Here is a 16,198-nt window from a genome sequence, read left to right as displayed (position 1 = left end):
CAAATTCTATTTGTTTTAATTTAACAATCTTGAATATAAATTTAATAATCTTGATTGAAGTATTAAATTTATTAAGATTCAGAACATATTTTGAATAAATTAAATAATGTCAAACTTTATTCGTAAAAAATGCATTTTTTTATTTGATACTAGATTCGTATTCGAGAATAACTATTCTCTAATGAAACAAATGTTGATATTAATTCGTAAGAACTGCATCTTATTTGTCCAGTGCTATATTTGTATTCAAGAATAACTATTCTACTGGAATAAATATTAAAATCTATTCATAAGAATTACATCTTTTTTATTCGGTGCTATGTTTTTTTGCCGCGAGAAGAATAACCATATTCTAACAAATTTTTATAGATCGACAGTATGTTAAAATGATATCGTATAAATAAAACTGTATGTATTTAGCATTATACAGAAGAAGTGTTTAAACAGTCTCTTGAAATGAAAATCGATGAAAAGACATTATCTATTTCTTCCCATCATGTATATTTTTGACTTGATACATAGAGCAAAAGTCAAATGTGCGACAGTAGCAGAAAGTCATATAAAAATGTACAAGATAAAGTACAATGACAACAAATGAGGTTTTGCGCGATATATCGAGGTCGTATAGAAAATCAATAATACGATAAAAATGGTAGTATTTACATTTCGAGAAATAATGTAACAAGTCAATATTCCACAAAATGCCACAGTAAAAATTCGTCGATTGATCTATTAATCAGCATTGTTCAATCTAAGAAGAACGTGGGCGCAGTTCGTTGGGCCTGTATTTTTATCTCCGCGATATACATATCTTCTTTTACTGCTTTTTTGTCGAGGCCAAAAGTAGAGAACGTAAGTAGAGAACGTAAAAATAGAGAAAGAAACGAGTCAACAGAAGAAAAATGAACATGGAAAGAATTATTTTGCTGATGTATTTAAAAATTTAGCTAAACAGATTTAGATATCTGAAAATAACTTTGTTGAATCATAAAAATAATTATGTCTGACGCTCAAACTTGATGATAATGTTCCAAAAAGTTGTGATGTTTTATAGCAATTAAGCTGCGCTACATAATTACTTGCTTTGCTCCAACAAAATTATTTTCAAATCTGTGTCTAGCTAAATTTTTAGATACTTTAACAAAACTGTTCTTTCCATGTTGTAAGAGACGCTAAATAAAATCTCGTGTCCACAATGTTAAAAATTGTTCTAAGATCTTAGATGGAAAAGAACAATCGCATTCATCAAATGACTTAATTGTTCAAATGTAATTTGTTAATTCTTTTTCCGCCGGATGTCTTGGAAGATTTCTAACATTGTAGACACAAAACTTAAAAGAGAAAAAATAAAAGAGAGAGAGAGAGAGAGAGAGAGAGAGAGAGCTTAATTTATTAAACATTCTATAAAGATACAATTCAAGCTCTGAGAGCTCGATACAAAAGTTATGACGTTGAATTTACATGTTTTCGACACATTGAGATCGCATAATGGGGTTAATAAAATACAATATAATTATAATGTAATTCCAATTAAAATAATTAAAAATAATTTGCAATGCAGATAAAAGAAAATAGACATAGAAGAAGAAAGAATGAACGTAAAGCAATGTCTACAATAAAGTAGTAAGCCTTTAAGCTGTAAGAAATTGACCAATCACATTCGATTGTGAGAAAAATAATCAATCTATCAACTTCTTATGGCTTAAGGCATACTGTATTATAGACACTGTATAAGAGTTCAATTTATAATATATGTACAACAGAGGATGCGATCATTTCACACTGCAAATGTTTTGAAGCATTCTTTGATTTATCATTTATAAGATTCTTTCCTCTGATTGATCAACGAAGAATTTGCAGCGTTAAGTGAATTATACCAACAATAATTGTATTCAGCAGAAAAATCAGCTTTGCAACTGTTGTAGAACTCTTTAATATGATTGGTTTTGTTTTTAGTTCCAATACGTAAACTGCACGAGCAACACAATACATAAACACTCAAGCGATGCACTTCTCTTAGGACTTAGGTATTTGTTTTTCTCGTTGTTTATCGATTAGAAACCTCATCATTTATTTCTGACGTTCTCCGACACAATATCAATTGTGTCTCTGTTAATCGACTAACGAAAGAGGAAAAGGAATGCAAAGAGATTAATCGTCTCAGATAGTTGCATGATTCGAGAGCTTAGATATAAATAGAGATTATTATGAGATGATAGTTGATACGTATAGGATCTTTGTGTTATTATAATTTTACCTCGAATTTTACGTGTAAATCTCGTCAGATCTCATTATTCTCGATCTCACGCGGGAAATGCTAATGCGATCGATCGAAAGTTATGCATTATACGCGCTCGAAATAGTGTTCGACTCTATTCGAAGTCCTTTACGTTGTATTATTTAAGCGAGATACTCTGCAAACACTGGACAGTATTCGATTCATGTTAAAATAACAACGCTCTAACCATTATGCACGCGTATACGCGTATAAACAAGAAATTCTCGTTTATATCTAGAATCTAGATAATAGTGATAATTATTGCCTTTTAATTAAATTTCTGTAAAAAAAAAGACCAATTTCTGATAATCAACATGTAATCGCGTGCGTTCAACAGAAAAAGCAGCTTTGCACAACTGTAAGATTTTTTTAATATGACTGATTTATACATTTAGCTCCAATTAATGAGGAATTAAGGGTGCACAAGAATATTAAAGGATCTTACAATAGTTGTAAAGATGCTTTTTCTGCAGCCATCGTTGTTATTATCTGTCCTGAATACATTGTTTCCATTGCATGCAGCATCAAAATGAAGAAAGCAATATTGTTCTTTATGGACTTATCCTGCAAACAAATTTGCATAATCGCATAAATGTATGCATAAGAAAAGTATTCGATCGAATTTTACGTCTATCCTTATGATAGAAATACGATTGGATAATTTTACATTTGTCCTTATAATAGGAATTCGATTGGATAATTTTCTTTCTGTATAATTAGAGCACAGTATAGGTAAAGCCTTGTTTCCCCGATGTTAGAAATCGGTCCGAGATCTCGGATGAAGAAAGAAGTGACCAATCGCATTGGTCATGTGATCAAATTGTTCAAATGTGACTTGTTAATTCTTTCTTCATTTGAGGTCTCGGATCGATTTCTAGCATCGTGGATACAAGCCTTGAGAACAGTAAGTTCACTCAGCCAAAAATGATGCTAATAGTTATCCCTCGCGCATGACCGTTTCTACCAATCAGTATTCTCTATTCAAATACTAAAGTCTATTTAGAAAAGGAAGAAAGATGAACTTTTACATCAGTTCATCTTTTTTCCTTTTCTCTTCAGAAAGAAAGAAGTAGAAAAAAAATGAATGCTGGTTCAGCAAAAAAAAAAATAGGGAATCTAAGTGACTTTTGCTCTTGTAGGTGCTCACAACTGATAACATGGCAGTCGTTTAGCAGTCAAATCAAAGATGCCGACACAGAGTGAGTCTATATACTCTATATACAGGGTGTTTCAGAAATAGTTGGCCAAATTTTAAGAGCATATTATCCACTCATTGTAAGGATGAAAAAAAGTCATATAAACATGAGTTCGGAAACGGCCTTCAAAGAATTGAATTTTTGACCATCAAGATAGACTTGATTTCGTCGTCGTTCTTGGATGGTCGTCTGGAGCGGGATGCATCTTCAAGAAATTTCCAGAACGGAAGCGAGCAAATCATTTCCGGCATAGACCCTTTTTACACTGTTAAATCGGTTAGTACGCTTATCAAATTGATTAAATATTTGATCCTTATTTATCTCGATTTGTCTCAGAACGGATCAAGTTAGGTGATATAATGTCTTCACTGTTTTCAAGATATAAAACCTGTAATTCTAACTTTAACTTGAAAGCAATGGCGAATTTTAATATAACGATCTAAAACGAACCAAGCGTTTACAGCACATCAAGATTCTTTGATACCATTTGATACGCGTACCAACTTTGTCTGATACTCGTGAAGTATCAGACTAAAATAATCTACCAGCGTTTATACTGGTTTATACTAAGCATATCAAGTGATTTGATACGGATATGGTTAATACGCGTATGAAGTGCTCGGTGTAAACTTTACTGATTCGTCAAAGTCATAGTCTGATTCGGAATCAGACTATGCATTGAAAATTAAAATTGAAGATTGAAAATTAATTTTGACCAATGAGGACAGAGAAATTTTAACTTCTATTGTTTTGATTCGTCAAATTTCAATCTTTTAATCTTCAATTTCAATTTTCAATGCGTAGTCTGGATTTCGGCTTAAGACATTGTTCTCATACATAGCACGTTATTATTATTATTATTATTAATTATTTGGAGAGATTCTATTATTTGGATGATCTTTTTTTACAGAAATTGAAATAACAATTATCATTATTTTGAGTCATTATATCTTATGGATGAAATTTTTTTTAATAAATATCTCCTCTTTAAAGATTACAATAACTTTTTCTAATTGGGATAATATCGCGTACTTAATAAGTCTGATAACAATATAATGTTTATTATATATTAGAAATCAATGCCTTGTGTTTCTCACATATATGATTCTATAAGATATAATAATGTTTATTATTTGTAAATTTTTTTGTTTAATTGTTTAGTATTTGTTTAATTATTCATCCAATTATTTCGTTCTTAAACAAATGAAATGAAAATATTTGAGAAAGAGATTTAGGTCTGTTTGCGTTGCTTATACTTTTTACTTAAAGCATCTTTGCTTTTTCTTTTTTCAATGCTTGAATATATATTTATCTCGTTTAAAGTACAAAAATTTTGGGAATTTTGAAGCAACAAACCTATGTGTGAACCTACCTGTGAAAACAAACCTATTGATTCTTGGTACTATATTTCAAACTGTTTCGATCACGTGTCGAGAATGTGACGTTTCAAAAGGTTTTTAGACAAATTATTGGCTTGGGACTGTTGTATCGACCGAACGCCACCAATCGCGAAGTGGACAGACTCACTTAAAATCCGTGCTAATCAGACGCCAGTTTCTCATACGAGCGCATCTTGCTAGAATCGTGCGTTTCACGGTTGCGACGTGATGTCATAATAGTCGCAATACTGATAGAGCTACTAATGTTTGATGAAACATTTATCGGATAGTGTATTCCTACAAAAGATAAGTGTACAAGGTACTCGAGTGGGTGTTTTTGCGAGTAAGTGTCGTCTAATGTGGAGGAAGTAGTCCCGAAATGGAGACGCAGAGCAACGTTATAAGAATGTCCAAGGAGGACATCCCGCTGATATCCAAACCTCGGAATGACAATACCTGGTCGAGGTGACGTATTTTCCTCATTGCGACGAACTTGAACTTCGATCTCGAAACATTCTTTTACGACGCGGAAATTCCTCCCACGCGATAATTATTCATTCTCAGCAGCGAGTTTCCGATCAGCTGTCTGATGTTTGACAGCGATTGTTTGATAAATCTATGCAAGAATATAGATCGATTCGAAACGACGTGACTGCGTATTTGTTTCCAAACTTTCATCCAAACTTTTTAATGATTAAAATTGATTGAGTGCATGATCATTAATCACATAGTCTTACAAATGTCGAATTAATGGTGAAATGAGAAAATGGAGGTCACTCAAACTATATTAGATTAGTATACATTAGAAATTCTCTAATAGAGTCTGACTACTAGCAATTTTGTCAAAGAGTGAAAAAGAGACACACACACACACACACACACACACACACACACATATATATATATATATTTATGTGCAGACGCAGTAACACAATGAATCATTACACAGTTAATCCTTATTGTTTGCCTACGTTAAACAAGGATGAAACGATTCACTATATTACACATATCTGACTGTGTCCTTGCTGGAAAGCACTCATAGTTTCTTCTATATATACTATTTTATTCATTATAACTTGCTGAAGTTGACAAGAACAAAAGAACCTAATCAAAAGTTTGGCATTTTATAAACTCTGTTATAAGGTCTCTCTAGTATACATTAAAAACTGCTCTATATAAAGTATTTAAATGCAGTAGCATAATATAATTAACTTTGACAATAAAATAATATATGTATATTTTATTAAGTAACGTGACAATATCATTGAGTATTTAATCGTTTAAAATATTTAGATGCTTTTATATCTACATTTAACTTCTTTTGTACTTAACTACTTTTACAATTTTGCTGATCTTATATATAGCAGCTTTTAGCATGCACTGATAGTATAATGCAAATGACCAAATTTGCTGTAAGATTTGATGCTGTATATTTTTTAAGTGATATTTTGGCAAACACTGGCGATAAGAATGTTATTTTATCAATATAAGGTTGCTCTTTATACTTGAACTAGTGTACACTGTATTTAAAATGAAATAGACACATATTTGAAGTTTAGCAAAAGCAGGGGAAAAATTTTAATGCGGTTTAGTAGTGAAGAAATGACCCAGTTTTATATTTTTATTAAATAGGAATTGTTACGATTACAGATGCTGTACTTGGATGTGGAGGAGATGCTGCAGAGAACGGGAATTAAGAGCCAGAGTTATCCATATTGGACAGCCTATGCATGAGAAGTTTCCCACGAATGTTATAAGAAATCAAAAATACAATGTTGTTTCTTTCCTGCCTTTGGTACGTACTCTTCTCGGCAGAAATGATCTTAGTAATTCTTCGAATTGCTTGAAGCAGTGCTATTAATAATACCCATCTTTGTTTTACAGGTCCTCTTTCAACAATTTAAATTCTTTTTGAATTTATACTTTCTGCTTATGGCTATATCTCAATTTATACCAGACATAAGAATAGGATACTTGTACACGTATTGGGGGCCATTGTGCTTTGTTTTAACTGTAACAATTTTCCGCGAAGCCGTCGATGATTTTAGAAGATACAAGAGGGACAAGGAAGTCAATGCACAAAAGTATTATAGACTAGTGAAAGGTTTTGATACACCAGAATTAGTACCAAGTTCCAAATTACGCGTGGGTGACTTGGTAAGTTATATTACAGTATTTTTATCCAGTAGTAATTATTTTTGTAACTTACTACTCTTTTACATAACGAAGTTTTGATAGATAAGTTTAGTTCTTATGCTTTTCTCTGAATTTTATTAATAGGTTATAGTAGAAAAAGGTCAAAGAGTACCAGCCGATTTAGTATTATTACGCACAACTGAGAAATCTGGTGCGTGTTTTGTGCGAACCGATCAGTTGGATGGAGAAACAGATTGGAAATTAAGATTAGCAGTGCCTGCAACGCAAAAATTGGAAAGCAATTCTCAGTTGTTTGATATCAAAGCCAGTTTGTATGTCGAGAAACCTCAAAAGGATATACATAGCTTTATTGGTACCTTTTCAAGGGTAAATTTTAATTTTATTATTTTTGGTTTAAAACCTTCTCGTTTTTTCTATGTAATTACCTTTTATTTCTAGTATGATGGATACAGCAGTGAAGAAAGTTTGGGTGTGGACAACACATTATGGGCCAACACAGCAGTGGCATCTGGTTCCGCCCTTGGTATTGTTGTTTATACCGGGCAGGAAACGCGATCTCTGATGAATCACTCAGAAATCCGATCGAAAGTTGGTTTGCTTGATCAAGAAATCAATCAATTAACGAAGGTATTATACATGTAAAAATACGAAAGTATTATACATCAAAATTGATATGTGCGTGCACAGATGTTTTTATATTTTACTGTATTTCGGCAGGTATTATTTTGTGCGGTAATAGGACTCGCGCTTGTAATGATGTGTTTAAAAGGATTCAGCGGACCATGGTATCGTTACATGTTCCGTTTCGTCTTGCTGTTTTCCTACATCATACCGATCAGCTTGAGAGTAAATCTGGACATGGGCAAAGCGTTTTACGCGTGGTGCATACAAAGGGATAAGGATATTGTCGGTACGGTTGTACGGACAACTACTATTCCGGAAGAGCTCGGACGTATATCGTATTTACTGAGCGACAAGACCGGTACGTTGACGCAGAATAAAATGGTGTTCAAGAAGTTACATCTGGGCACCATATCTTACGGCCAGGAGACGTTCGATGAAGTAACGTCAGTATTAAAGACTTATTACCCTACTGACACGGAGCACTCACCGGTGAAGCCGACATCCGCGCACAGTGGGAAGGTCCGAAGATCCGAGAATACCCGGATCTACGATGCCGTGCATGCTCTAGCTCTGTGCCACAACGTGACTCCGGTGTACGATGAAGTAAACAAATCCTCGAATCTGGATTCGGTAAGCGTGCAGACCATGGAAACTGGTGATACTGGTTCCATCCAAAGGTAATTTCTCATTAATCGAAAAGCTAGGAAGTCCTTAATATTACATTGAAATTTTAATATTTCAGTCAAACAGAGGCGGATCAACATTATTATCTGCCAGAACAGAAGCGTAATTACCAAGCCTCGAGCCCGGATGAAGTGGCTCTGGTGAAATGGACGGAGGAAATAGGACTGGCTCTGGTCAAGCGGGACTTAAATTCGATGCAGTTGAAGACTCTGAACGGTCAAATATTGAATTATACTATACTCCAAATATTCCCTTTTACCTCGGAAACCAAGCGAATGGGAATAATTGTGAGGGAGGAGTCCAGCTCTGAGATCATATTCTATTTGAAAGGTGCTGATGTTGTAATGTCTGGTATTGTGCAATATAATGATTGGCTGGATGAGGTGTGCGAAAACATGGCACGTGAAGGTCTCAGAACATTGGTTGTGGCAAAGAAAAATTTGACCGAAGATCAGTACCTTGATTTTGAAGCAAAGTAACGTATTATTGAAAAGTATTACTTATTTATATAAAATATATGACTGAATTATATTATATGTTTTATAGATACAACGCGGCGAGAATGAGCGTCAGCGACCGTGTATCAAGAGTCGCTGCGGTGGTGGAAAGTCTCGAGAGAGAAATGGAACTGTTATGCGTCACCGGTGTCGAAGATAGGTTACAAGACAGAGTGAGGCCTACTCTGGAACTCTTGAGGAATGCCGGAATCAAGATATGGATGTTGACCGGTGATAAATTGGAGACCGCCACTTGTATAGCGAAATCCTCGCGTCTTGTGTCACGCACTCAAGGCCTGCACGTCTTCAAGTCTGTCGTGACGCGCACCGACGCTCACTTGGAACTGAATACATTTCGCAAGAAGCAAGATTGTGCCTTAGTTATCAGCGGCGATTCCCTAGAGGTGTGCTTACAGTATTATGAGCAAGAATTTCTGGAACTCGCTTGCGGCTCACCCGCCGTTGTTTGTTGCCGATGCTCTCCCACACAAAAAGCCGAAGTTGTTAGTCTCATACAAAGACATACTGGCAAGAGAACGGCGGCTGTTGGTGATGGCGGTAACGACGTTTCCATGATACAAGCCGCAGACGCTGGTATTTGTTTAATTTTTTAATTATACCTCTCTAGATTTTTTATTATATTTTGTATTTTCTTATAGGAATTGGTCTCGAAGGTCTTGAGGGAAGACAAGCATCGCTAGCTGCTGATTTTTCAATTTCTCAGTTTAGTCATCTCGCTAACTTACTATTAGTTCACGGTAGAAGAAGTTATAAACGATCAGCTGCATTGAGTCAATTCGTTATACATCGCGGTTTGATAATCTCGACTATGCAGGCTGTGTTTTCTGCAGTCTTTTATTTGTCTTCGGTTGCCTTATATCAAGGTTTTCTTATGGTTGGGTAAGTATACTCATTAAAAATTAAATTTAAAACTTGCTGTTAGTCCAAGGGCCACTTCGACCAACTTTGATTAACTTTAACCAATAATTGATCATCGATCTTTTTTGAAATTATAACTTTCATATTTATTAAGTAATAAAAAATTAATAATTTCATTTATATTAACACTGTAAAATAAATTAGATGTTACAATCAATAAAATGTTATCTATTTATATCATATTATATATAATACTGAATCTACATCAATTATTGACGCTTTTGACTATCGCGACTACTGTTGCAATTTTAAAATGAGTTTATGGTTGTATTGTAAAAGAATAGGCACCATGCAGTGTCACTATGTAAAGATAGTTAAGAAGAGACTATACACATCTAAATATTGCTGTTAGGAACACTGTTGATCGAGTTAATCGTTGATTAAAGTTGATCAAAGTTAATCGAAATTGATTAAAATGATTCTAAGTGATTCTTACAACAAAACTTATAAATCTTAATATATTAATTTTATTATGTATATAAAAATTTTTAGATACGCTACAATATACACAATGTTTCCCGTCTTTTCATTGGTATTAGACAAAGATGTATCAGGAAAGATAGCGCTTACTTATCCGGAACTTTATAAAGAACTTAGTAAAGGCCGTTCATTATCATATAAAACTTTTTTTATGTGGGTTTTGATAAGTATATATCAAGGTACGTACAGGTTTTATTAAATTTAGATAATATACACAAAAAGAGTAACAATATATATCTTTTGCATCGTAATATTCCAGGAGGAGTAATCATGTATGGCGCACTTATAATGTTCGAAGATGAATTTATTCATATAGTGGCCATAAGTTTTTCAGCGCTAGTTTTGACAGAATTAATAATGGTTGCTTTAACAATTAGAACCTGGCATCATATAATGATGCTTGCAGAAATCTTCTCTCTAGCGCTTTATTTATTATCGTTGGTCGTTCTGAAGGATTATTTCGGTAAGTTTACAATATCTCACAACAAAGATAATTAAGCAAAAATACACGTCGTTAATATATATATTATTTCTCTTATTACTTTAATATAGATGCTGAATTTATTAAAACAACAGACTTCTTATGGAAGGTATTGGTGATAACACTGGTCTCGTGTATGCCACTGTACATCCTGAAATTTTTGAGGAAGAAATTTTCACCTCCCAGTTACACTAAATTATCCTAAAATCTTATGCGGAAATTAATTTGTCTGCATATAGATGACAAAGGAGGATAAACATCAAACATAATTTGTTAATACAAGGAAGAGCTGTAAAAAAATTTTCTTTCGTTTTACAATATCCCTAATCCAATCCAATATAATTTTTAATGAAATAAGAAAGATATCTCATATGCACCATTTTGTAACAATCAACTATTTTTGTAACAATCAATTTTTATGACATTAGTCCTAAAATGGACTAATGTAACAGGAAATATAATATCGCAAAAAAAAAATAATAAAAACCATCAGTTTCCAAATTTCTTGTATTATATCTGCTGACTTCAAGGAAATATGGATTGGATTAAATTTGTTATAAGCGGATCAATATCACGATTCTCCGCATAATGTTAATTCTTCCTGCAAGCTTATTTACTATGCATCTTAGCTTTAGATTAAATACATGACTTTTTTTATACTTAATTTTCTTTATACATATTTCTTTTGTTTGTATATTAATTTATTTTTTAATGCATTGCCAAAGGTCGCATCTTCCATTTCAGTGTGTTCACACGCACACATTGCGACATTTATATGTCTGCTCTAAATACCATTCATTTTTTAAATATTAATTAAGTACGTTCTTTAATCGAGCATAACAGTATTTTTCATGTATCTAAATCTTTGAGCATTCGCATGGATCACTACAAGTAATCTTAATTTATATAACAATAACTAGATGCATTTGACTTAAAGAAGGCTAGAACTACACGATTAAAGTATAGAATTTGAGTATCAGAAATAAAAAAACTGTGATTTTTGCGAATTAAACCTAACCGGCATTTTATGTACTGATGTTATTATATTGTATAAGAAGCTTTATTCTCTGAAATTAATCGAAAAACATTTTTTTTTAATCTTATCCCTTCAGAATATTTCTATATGGGGACATATCTTTTGTTATTATTTATATTTCCAGCACGTAAATAAATAATAATACTAGATTACATAATGTTTTATATTCATGTATATATTACAAGTATGTAGAACATAATTGTAATCGTTGTTATCTCTAATGTAAAACGTATCGCAAGTAATATAGTTATTCCTAGAGGACTATTATTTGCTATGTAATGCGTTTATAATTAATTTATTTACAAATAAAATAATATATTCCTTTTCCTGTGATATTTGCATTGTTTACACGATTTTCACATTTGCCTCTTTTATCAAGGTATCTTATAGAGCTTATACGTAAAAGTCTAATTTTTTTCTAGAAAAACATTTTATTTTTAATTTTATCGAATAACTACATTAAGTTTAGCGGCTGCCGCTTTTCCTACTTGATCATGAATTTTATTGACTGCGTTTTGAGTCAACGTGCGCTCCATGTGTCTGTACACTATACTGTAACAATGAGATGTTTTTTTAGTCTTTGGATGTATGAATTCGTCTTTCAATGAAATCTGCTCAATAACATCACCACCTATTTCTCTAACTATATCGTAGAAATCGTGAGAAGAATAACTTCCGTCTTCTGGCAACCAGAAACTTATGTCATTGTTACAAGGTGGATATATACTGATGGGCTAAAAATTATATTTATGTCAATTTTTTATAAGTTGTAACTAAATTAACAAAATGTATAGAGAGATATAACAATATTTAAAATAGTTCTTCAACGTTTATCTCACCTTGTATTGTATATGTGTATTAGGATTATCTACTTTAAATTGATTTAGAAAGCCCGCATCGTTGCTCCAGAATAATCTTATATCTGGAATATTATAAAGTCGCATGGCCAAACGTTCCAAACCGAGACCGAACGCCCATCCGATCCGATCCGTGGCACCAGATTTCTGTAGAATTTCCTGACGCATAATGCCGCAGCCTAATATTTCGATCCAATTATCGTTGTGTAATATTTCTAGCTCCCATGATGGATGCGTGAATGGGAAATATTGATCGACCCATCGGCACTGCACATCTAACAAGAAATGTATTCAAATTAATTTCAAATCATTTTATCCGCAACAAGAACAAATTTTTTATGACGCTAAAGAGATAGGTATGTGAGTTCTTGAAACTCACTAAAATTTTTTTGTTATTAGTTTTATTTTCTTTCAGAAAATTTTTCAAGTTCAATTATATATTCTCAATCTATGAGATATAAAACTGTTTGAAAAACACAAATAAAATATTATTGATAGAATTAATTGCTTCTAAATCTCGTTAGATGCATAAATATGCATTGAAGATTTAAAAAAAAATACTATTTTTAAATTATTCTTAGAGTCATTAGGATTCATATGTTCCAATTATGAGTTAATGGAGAAAAACTGCGACAAGGTAATCTCGCTTAAAAATAAAAAATGTGTTTAAGTAAAATTGAAAATATTAAAGAGAAGCAATACCTTTTCCAAAGATAGCTTGTGCTAGACTAATAAGAGTACTCTTTAGTTCCTGCTCCATTATTTTCACCGCTTCTAAACTATGACAAGCCTGCTTGTCAACACTTTCTATTCCTCTGTGCTCAAACAACTTAAGATTTTCGGAATCGTTCACGTCGCGAAATATCTCTTGCGACGTACATAATCTGACTGCATCAACTTGGTGAAAAATCGGGTAGTGCGTTCTGTCAATTTCGTCACGTCGATACACATCGCCGATGACGAGAAAATTATTCAATCCCATCGAGATCAACTCAGCTTGATGCGCGGTGGTGTGCGCTCTAAGTAACGTATCTTGATTAATAAAGTAACAATCAGTTTTCTTTCTACTTGGATGATCCTTTGGTACAAGAAGGGAATCAAAGTTTTGCTCGACTGTGACTACAGGACATATATTGTCATAGATACTAAACGATGGAGTCCCACTTTTACTGCGGAACTGTCCATAAAAATAATTCACAATACGTTGACGTAAATGCGAAAGTGGATGGTATTGCTGAACGTGCAGATTTCTCCCCAATTTAGCGATAACGTTTGGCGTGACATTCGTCCAATCGTCCGTTGTATATTTCTGGCCCAAGAGCACCAGTTCGTTACTCTTATCGACATTGGCAGCAACTGAGACTCTTCTATAGGCTGTTTTAACATTATTTATCAATGTTTCCTTGCAGAAGCGACACGTGATACACCTGTAAAAAATATACTTTAAGCAGAGATTGACATCAATCATCTTGTTCAAGTTGAAATATGCTTTGATATATTTACACACCACATTATATTATGTTAATTAATTTTCTCTTATTTACAAGAAAATGCGTTGCAAATATATTAATTCACATTGACTTCAAAGTTGCCTCAATATCTTCAAGCATGTGCATCTTGCATAAACTGTAAAATAGAGATTTTTACATTTATATACTTTTGTTATACTTATTTACACTATATAGATAAGATTATTTCGAAATCTAATTGCAAATACTGATTCATATTGATTTCAAAGTTGTCTTTGTATAAATCTGCAACATTTGCATCTTGCATAAACTAAAAATAGATGTTTATTATATTTTTACATAAATTTCTCTCTATTTAATTTCACTATAAGACTATTTTAAAATATATTATAATGTAGACAAGTTAAACTATGTGCAACATTTGTTTATTTTATTTGCCTAAAACCAAGGAGTGCTTTAATTCACATGAAAAGTTAATAATTATTTAATATAATTGTGTAAATAAATATCCGGAGATTATGTAACAAAACATAAATTTTTTATCAGAATTAATAAATTCGACAAACGTACAATTTATATCGAATGTACAATTTATAATAAATACCAGTAATATTACCATAATTTACGACTCGCACAAGTCTACTTATACACATGGAATCTTAACGAGTAACCTCGAGACGCCATCAAACCATCGATACTCGACAATTCTACATACATAACCACATAACCATGTGTCATGTGCTCGGACCCAGACCGCCACAGTAGAGTCGGATTTAGCTGCGTTTAAATTGTAGTGGATTTTTAGTTTTTAGAAACAATGAATCCTACTCGAGACGCGATTCTAAACCTTTATCGGACTTTAATCCGGGAAAGCAAAAAATGGAACTCGTACAATTACAGGTAATATAATATCATTATATATAAGACGATGTGTTTATATTAAACCCCCAAATAAATATCTAATTCGTTTTCCTTTATACTTTTTTTAAAGAGATACTACTTAGGATTTTGTCCCCAAGAATTCTTATAGCAATATATTAATAAGATTTTGTTCTGTATATATTTATATTAGAAATAGTATGTATAAGTTTTTTTATTTTGCAAATAATTGTAATCTGTGAATCATCTAATTGTGCTTATATGCTTTTTATGGCAGAGAATGACAAAGAGTATATGTAAAAAATAATCCTTTGATACTTTTCAGAATGTATGCTCTGCGAAAAATACAACATGAATTCAAAGAAAATAAAGCGTTAAAAGATGAAGAAAAGGTTAGGCAATGTTACGCAAAAGGATTGGAAACACTGTCGATAATCAAGAAACAAGTCATATTGGGCGATCTCTATAGTACTAGGCCCTTAATTATTGAAACTAAAAGCAAACTACACAGCGCAGTAAAATAGAAATACAATTGCAATTATTTAATTTAATATATCGCATCATACATCTGCTTTTTATCTATCATTTAATATTACAAAACGAACTAAGATTAAAGAAATACAATTAGTGTTGCTATGGAACACTACATATAATAATCATTAAGTAGCATTTATCAAAAACATAATTTAAAACTGTGATTATTTGATTATGTCTTCACATATCTTCTTCAATATAAAAAATTCAGTAGTTTCTGTAGCAAAGATATTTCATTTACATGACCATGTATATTTTGAAGTATTTTTGTATTTATGTGCGTTGTATATATGATTAGATATTGTAAATGCTTTTCAGATTGTTAAAAAATAAAATTTTGTTAATGTTGCAACATTGCAGATTTTACAATTAATACATCAGTTATATGTTACAAATATAGATACTACATTAAATATAAAGATAGAATTTAAATCTATCAAAGAAATAAAAGGATATTTCTTTAATTGTATTGTATTTGTCATTTCTGAAATTTCGAGTACTTGATTTATCATGATACTTGTTGATTTTAAAAAATTTTTATTAGTTAAAAAATATAAAATAATTTATCATATTAAATAAAATAGATTGTGAATTTACCGAATGTCTGCATTCAGTAAACTTTATACATTAATGACTATAAATTTTTTAAATCGACAAAGTATCAAGAGAATATTTTGATTACCAGATAGAAGAGATAGGTAGTTGCAT

The 16,198-nt window shown here is 32.2% G+C and overlaps 3 protein-coding genes across 4 annotated transcripts in view; 2 read left to right on the top strand and 1 right to left on the bottom strand.

Annotated features, from left to right (window-relative positions):
* The window catches only part of LOC108756845 (probable phospholipid-transporting ATPase IIB), a 13,882-nt gene extending 2,009 nt beyond the window's left edge, over positions 1-11,873 (top strand). Inside the window, exons 1-12 of one of the 2 annotated variants that reach the window (XM_018500948.1) lie at positions 5,058-5,318; positions 6,504-6,648; positions 6,738-7,010; positions 7,134-7,376; positions 7,449-7,637; positions 7,728-8,311; positions 8,377-8,793; positions 8,865-9,409; positions 9,475-9,715; positions 10,247-10,413; positions 10,494-10,697; positions 10,787-11,873. In XM_018500948.1, the coding sequence (XP_018356450.1) occupies positions 5,233-5,318; positions 6,504-6,648; positions 6,738-7,010; positions 7,134-7,376; positions 7,449-7,637; positions 7,728-8,311; positions 8,377-8,793; positions 8,865-9,409; positions 9,475-9,715; positions 10,247-10,413; positions 10,494-10,697; positions 10,787-10,920 (3,228 nt within the window). In that variant the 5' untranslated portion in view covers positions 5,058-5,232 and the 3' untranslated portion in view covers positions 10,921-11,873. Of the gene's footprint in view, positions 1-5,057; positions 5,319-6,503; positions 6,649-6,737; positions 7,011-7,133; positions 7,377-7,448; positions 7,638-7,727; positions 8,312-8,376; positions 8,794-8,864; positions 9,410-9,474; positions 9,716-10,246; positions 10,414-10,493; positions 10,698-10,786 lie in introns of those variants that run through there. The other variant, XM_018500947.1, reaches the window with a different exon arrangement.
* A 23-nt stretch (positions 11,874-11,896) lies between these two features.
* LOC108756846 (probable phenylalanine--tRNA ligase, mitochondrial) lies at positions 11,897-14,762 on the bottom strand. Its single transcript, XM_018500949.1, has 5 exons — positions 14,694-14,762; positions 14,116-14,234; positions 13,311-14,035; positions 12,591-12,883; positions 11,897-12,485 (listed from the first exon to the last, which is right to left on the bottom strand). The coding sequence occupies exons 2-5, from the start codon at positions 14,118-14,120 to the stop codon at positions 12,195-12,197; spliced, it is 1,314 nt and encodes a 437-aa protein (XP_018356451.1). The 5' UTR covers positions 14,121-14,234; positions 14,694-14,762; the 3' UTR covers positions 11,897-12,194.
* A 111-nt stretch (positions 14,763-14,873) lies between these two features.
* Positions 14,874-15,579, top strand: LOC108756849 (LYR motif-containing protein 4). The gene is made up of 2 exons (XM_018500952.1): positions 14,874-14,977; positions 15,282-15,579. Exons 1-2 carry the CDS (start codon positions 14,895-14,897, stop codon positions 15,478-15,480), a joined length of 282 nt encoding a protein of 93 aa, XP_018356454.1. The 5' UTR covers positions 14,874-14,894; the 3' UTR covers positions 15,481-15,579.
* The last annotated feature ends 619 nt before the right edge of the window (positions 15,580-16,198 follow it).

The sequence above is a fragment of the Trachymyrmex septentrionalis genome, unplaced genomic scaffold (genome assembly GCF_001594115.1).
Source record: "Trachymyrmex septentrionalis isolate Tsep2-gDNA-1 unplaced genomic scaffold, Tsep1.0 scaffold13, whole genome shotgun sequence".
NCBI lineage: Eukaryota > Metazoa > Arthropoda > Insecta > Hymenoptera > Formicidae > Trachymyrmex > Trachymyrmex septentrionalis.
This window is presented reverse-complemented; position numbering and strand designations above follow the sequence as displayed.

What these genes read in the sequence shown, in the direction of transcription:
- LOC108756846 (XM_018500949.1), bottom strand. An exon ending in ACAAGCTATCTTTGGAAAAG is followed by an intron (nt 12,884 to 13,310) that starts GTATTGCTTCTC and finishes ATTTCTTGTTAG; the next exon opens with ATGTGCAGTGCCGATGGGTC. An exon ending in ATACACATATACAATACAAG is followed by an intron (nt 12,486 to 12,590) that starts GTGAGATAAACG and finishes TATAATTTTTAG; the next exon opens with CCCATCAGTATATATCCACC.
- LOC108756849 (XM_018500952.1), top strand. Translation starts at nt 14,895, where the DNA reads ATGAATCCTACTCGAGACGCGATTCTAAACCTTTATCGGACTTTAATC. An exon ending in TGGAACTCGTACAATTACAG is followed by an intron (nt 14,978 to 15,281) that starts GTAATATAATAT and finishes GATACTTTTCAG; the next exon opens with AATGTATGCTCTGCGAAAAA.